The following is a 6,000-nucleotide window of genomic DNA, read 5'->3' on the forward strand; positions in this document are numbered from 1 at the left end:
GTCAGGTATTTGTGTTCCATTCCTTGTTTAGTTATGATGCATTTTTTGATGATACTCAAGTCATGTGTAACTTTTGAACATCTACCTAGCCCTTGACTGGAGATATCTTTCAAGCATGCTTTTGATCATACAAAACTTTTCATTTCTATTGCACTTTGATATGGGAAAAGCAAGATTTTCCTTTCATGATTCTAGCTAGTAAACTCTATTCTAGTAGTCCTACTTCTATTGTGGCTGATCCTATGTCTGGAAGGTTGACATACTTCAAGTTGATTCTTCGTACCTTTCTTGATGCTTATTGATCAAGTCCTATATCATAAACACATCATTAAAAGAAACCATTAGCAACCAAAGCTAGATAACTTAAAATTTACTTCTTATAAGTTAATTATTAATAAAGCTCAAGCATTAAAAGGAGTTATTCTTCAAAGATTTCAAATATCATCATATTAGTCCTGTATTTTTTTTTTCAAACGATGGTCACTCAAAGATTTAATTTGCCACTAAATTATTATCTCAATATTTTAAAAAGGAATATTTTCTCTCATAGTTGTTCTAGTTGACACAAATAAAATTATTTCTTGTAGAGATTGATGTGATCTTTAAAAATAATTAAAAAATTAAAAAGAAAGACTGAACTAATGAAAAAAAAAGAGATTAATTTACTGACAAATTAAATTTTTGAAAAACTTCCTAATTAGAAGATAAAATAGTTCAAAAAATCTTATTAGAAATAAATTTGTGTCCAAAATTTGTCAAAGACCTGTGTAATAAGGCATATAACTTAAGTTTAATTTCCTAAAAAAAAGTACTATAACAGGAAAGCCAAATCACAAGGACACACGGTAATACCGAAACATTTAACAAATCCCGATGTGCTCATCTTCCAACACTGTTCTGTTACTGAAATACTTTAATTAATTGTTGACATGGTAATCAGAAATGGTCTCTATTTATAGCCGTGGTAAAATATATGTTAATTATGGTTCGATTGTGACCCAATCCCTCACAAAATTTCCATATTCCACCACATACTTTTGCTGAGCATGCTTAAACAGTTAAACTTGCAACAGTAACAGGAAGCCAAATTAAACATTTTCATGAAATTTTTAATATTGAGAAACAGTCTAAACTGAACTTTGATTTAGTTAACGATCTTCCCATTATTAAATAACATTATCAGAACGAGTACAAGGAAAGCCAAGTCGACAAGGTAATACCAAACACTTGCCTTTTCCTTTTCATATGGAGCATTTCCTTAGTCAATACTATTGGATCAAGCACGCATGTAGTTGTTAAGGAATGGTTCCACATGAAATAAAGAATTAATTACGGTAAAGATAAACTGCAAACCAATTCAATGCTTCACCCTTATAAATAGCAAGCTCCACGTGAATCAAAATTCAATTCTCACAAGCGATTAAATATAGAAGAGTCAGTTAAGATAAGAGTGTATTACTAAGAGGAGAAAAATGAAAGTTGTGTACTTCCTTGTTGCCATCTTGGCTTTGACATCCTCTGTGGTCTCTGCCTATGACCCTAGTCCTCTCCAAGACTTTTGTGTGGCAGCCAAAGAAAAAGATGGTGGTATGTAAAAGCAAACACTCCTCAACACAATTTAAGATTGTTGCATAATATATATATATATATATATATATATATATATATATATATATATATATATATATATATATATATAGAGAGAGAGAGAGAGAGAGAGAGAGAGAGAGAGAGAGAGAGAGAGATGTTGTCTAGAATTATTGTGATTGATGATTTTTATTAATTAAAACCTTTGCCTTTTATCTTGTAGTATTTGTGAATGGAAAGTTCTGCAAAGATCCCAAACTTGTGAAAGCTGAAGACTTCTTCAGACATGTAGAACCGGGGAAGACTGACAACCCAGTAGGTTCAAACGTGACTCAGGTGTTTGTTGATCAACTACCGGGACTAAACACGCTGGGCATAGCTTTGGCTCGCATAGATTTCGCACCAAAGGGTTTGAACGCTCCCCACACTCACCCTCGGGGCACTGAGATCCTTATAGTCCTTGAGGGTACTCTCTATGTTGGATTTGTGACTTCCAATCAAGATGGAAATCGCCTCTTCACCAAAGTGCTGAACAAGGGTGATGTGTTTGTGTTCCCAATTGGTCTCATTCATTTCCAACTCAATGTGGGATATGGCAATGCTGCTGCCATTGCTGCTCTTAGCAGTCAAAATCCAGGAGCCATCACCATTGCAAATGCTTTGTTTAAAGCTAATCCACCTATTTCTTCTGAGGTTCTCACCAAAGCTTTCCAGGTGGACAAGAGCATAATTGATTATCTTCAAAAGCAATCTTGGTACGACAACAATAACTAATTTGGGAGTATGGACGAGCATTTCACACTAGCTAGTTACTGTATTACTGACCACTTTATTGTTTCAATCACCCCATACAACAGACCTAATAAATAAAATTTAATGTATGCGGGTTATTAATTTTTATACATAATATTTGTTCTGTTTGGAGTTTAATTTGATTTAATACATATTGCTTGTGAGTTCCATTAATAAAAGAACCTATTCTTTCTGGAGTTGCTGCTGTTTTCGAGTTATTAGATTGTTTGTGTGTCAAGAGTGAGTACTATGCATTTCAATGTGTTAATTACTTGCCTTAAGTATGCTACCACGGGCATATTTATTTAGGAAGGTCTTTAGTAACTGGATGGTGGAAGGGATTTTCAGGTAACAAAATTAGCATATCAAGGCCAAAGCAATTACAACAGGATGCGAAAGTCAAAGGATATATAACAACAATGTAAGGAAACAAGTTCAAATGAACAACGTCATTCATTTTTATTCTAAAGCTGATAAATCACAAATTGTCTCTATTTGTTGCCTTGTGAATATATATAAGCTATTAAATGTCTCTATTTATTTAGGCAGGTTTTTAGTAACTAGAATGTGGAAGGGATTTTCAGGTAACAGAATTAACATATTAACGCCTATGGGTTACCTTCAGAGTAATCATCGATTCCCCCATATGTATTGTCCCTACATTATCAAACTCAGCCTAGTCCACCATAGTACTTGCCTTTAAGGCCAAAGCAATTAAAAAATAAAACTTTCCATCACTTTGAACATATTAGTATTACTGTAAGAGATGTAACATCTTTGCTCCACTTCCAGTTTTTGCTCTCTACTGTCTCGTGCCAACTTTTCGGCATCTCTGCACTGCCTTATTCAAGCACCACTGTCGCCTAGGAAAATGACTTATACTTACAGAGAAAAATTGTCACTAGAAATCCAAAATCTGTAGATAGATGTATCAAAGACTTTGTCCTACGGACATTTTAGGCATCAACTTTGAGGGGATATACAATGACAACTAATAATCTGTCACCATAGACTTGACCTATGGATATATTTGTACCTGCAGTCAAATTTGACTATCACTATATCTTACACCTACAATTTCAAATGTGTAGGTAAAAGATATTAATTTATACCTACAATCTCTAACCATAGGTAAAAGTCATTTACTTGTACCTACGGTCTTCGTAAATGCCATATAATAATAATAAAAATAGTTCCTAATTATGCTTTTTGTTGATTATAATTTTTAATTAAATATATTTTATTTTTTCTTTTAAAAAAATATAATTGAAAGAAGGATAAATGAAACTTAAAATAGAAGAAACCACCAACAATTTATACACTTGAAAGTTGAAACTTAAAATATTACTTCCTATATTTTTTGTTTGAATTTCCTGTGTACTTGAATTTCACAAATCAATGGGTAAAGACAATCATATGTACAGTTTAGAATTTAATTAACAACCACTCAAGACATCTAGAATATCAATGTCTTTCCAATCAAAGCATTCTGACATCTTCATCACTATCTAAACCATGTTCCTGAAATAACAATATCACTTATTAAGAATAGCACTAATATCATAAACCAATATTCAACAAAATATAAGCATCTATATTTAAAAAATAATAATCTAAAAATTCATATTTATTGGTCAAATTTAAACAAAGTGGTGATAAATGAAAATTTATAAATATAGGCAAGCAAGATAGAAAGACAACCATACAAAACTTCCTAGGCCTATATGTCAAGAAATTATGAAACTATTAATTAAGCATTTGGTTCCAAGAACATTAGGAGCAATGTCCAATCAAAACCTCATTTGTAAGTTATGCAAATTTCTTTTACATTCACAAAATGATAGCAGCTCTTTCAAATGCACCCAATCCCATGGAGTCTCCATTGTAAGTTTTTCTACAATAGGTCCTATCTTAAAAATCAAGAAATGGTTAAATAAATTCATTTCTTGAGGAGCTACAATTAACAACACAAGTGAGTTAAGGAGCTAAAAGTAATAAAATCACATCTATTGTTTCATTACCTATCACTACAATTAAAAACTAGGAAAATTGTCAACAATACATACTAGTACAAATGTAAACAAAATGTAAAAAATAGTGGTCTGTACTTGGCAGTAATTTTACTAACCAATAATTAATCACATTAAATTTATCAATACTTTATATTGTTTTTTCTAAACTATTCTTACTATTTTTAAAATTAATTATCTCTCTTTCTATACTTAATTGTTACTCACCTAATTGTTTAATTTTGGGAGAGAGAAAAATAATAAGAGAACTGTTATAATATGCTTAACTTAAATCTTACTCAGATAAAAAAATGCAAGCAACCGCAAGCATGTGTATTCAGCCAGTGTAACCAAAAGAAATACTGACAACTTTTTCTCTTCCAACTTTCTCTGTTATAATGATAAGATATATTCCTTAAAAAATATTATTATAATATATCAAATATAAATCTTACTAAAAAAAAAATTTAACATCTTAAAACAAACCTTCCTTTGTGGTTGTATTTAATTGTACAGATTCTGCTGCCCATATATTAATCTTATTTTTAAGTTTAAAATGAGGCCATAAAGAACAAATTAAAAGATATTTTCTATGTGCAATAACAGAATATATATATATATATATATATATATATATATATATATATATATATATATATATATATATATATATATATATATATATATATATATATATATATATATAATTGTTTTGGGGGTGAGGGATTTTTGGTACCTCCCAACGTGGTGGGCACGCGAGGCTATTCAACGATCACTAGCAAGCCACAAAACTTGCAAAAACCTGCATATATAGACACATTAATCAAGTTAATGAATGTGTGATACGAGTGTAATAAAGCTTAATTAGAAATGTAACTATAGATATAAAATGTCTTATATATATTGACAAAATATATAGCAGAGAAGATAATTAAGTAGTTATCATGGGTCACAAGCCACATGGCAGGCCTAGAATGAATCTAGAACAATAGTCAATACCCTAATGAAGAAATTTTCTTTTCATCAATTTTACAAATAACAACTAAGTATAAACTCTCAAAATCGATCTTAAAGTGTTTGTAATTCTTCATCACCAGTATAGACCACTATTTTTTTGTCTATGTTTTTTATATTTATCCTCATCTTTTCTAATTTCATCCTCATCTCTTGATGTTTGATCCTTTATACATAATCATTGACATTAAATGGTGACATTCAGAAGCAATATATCAGATGTAGTTAATGCTCAAATTAATCAGTGACGAAGCAATTAGATTTTGGTCAACCACTATTTTTTATTCTACAAAAAAAAAACTCTTGATGAGGTAAAAAAGAAGGAAAAGGAGGAACAAGTTGCTTCCAAAAGATTCTTTTTCAATATGAAATTACACACACGATAAGAATGTAGACTCTATGCTAGCAATTCTAGCATGAACAACAGAACAAGTGCTTGTTAAGACACATTACCAATCATAATTCAATAAACATTAAACTAATAATTGAAGAAGGCATCAAAGCCCTTGTTAGAATTGCTAATGCTCATCTCCTGTTATTAGCCCTTAGCCATGTATTCTTCCATATTGAGTATTCGGGATCATCAATATTCAAATTA

At 30.8% G+C, this 6,000-nt stretch overlaps 1 protein-coding gene across 1 annotated transcript; it reads left to right on the forward strand.

Moving 5' to 3' along the window:
- Positions 1–1,412: 1,412 nt before the first annotated feature.
- LOC114399519 (germin-like protein subfamily 1 member 7) lies at positions 1,413–2,517 on the forward strand. Its single transcript, XM_028361717.1, has 2 exons — positions 1,413–1,587; positions 1,811–2,517. The coding sequence occupies exons 1-2, from the start codon at positions 1,473–1,475 to the stop codon at positions 2,359–2,361; spliced, it is 666 nt and encodes a 221-aa protein (XP_028217518.1). The 5' UTR covers positions 1,413–1,472; the 3' UTR covers positions 2,362–2,517.
- Positions 2,518–6,000: the final 3,483 nt, after the last annotated feature.

Source organism: Glycine soja, chromosome 19 (genome assembly GCF_004193775.1).
Source record: "Glycine soja cultivar W05 chromosome 19, ASM419377v2, whole genome shotgun sequence".
Lineage (NCBI taxonomy): Eukaryota > Viridiplantae > Streptophyta > Magnoliopsida > Fabales > Fabaceae > Glycine > Glycine soja.

What these genes read in the sequence shown, in the direction of transcription:
- LOC114399519 (XM_028361717.1), top strand. Translation starts at nt 1,473, where the DNA reads ATGAAAGTTGTGTACTTCCTTGTTGCCATCTTGGCTTTGACATCCTCT. An exon ending in AGCCAAAGAAAAAGATGGTG is followed by an intron (nt 1,588 to 1,810) that starts GTATGTAAAAGC and finishes TTTATCTTGTAG; the next exon opens with TATTTGTGAATGGAAAGTTC.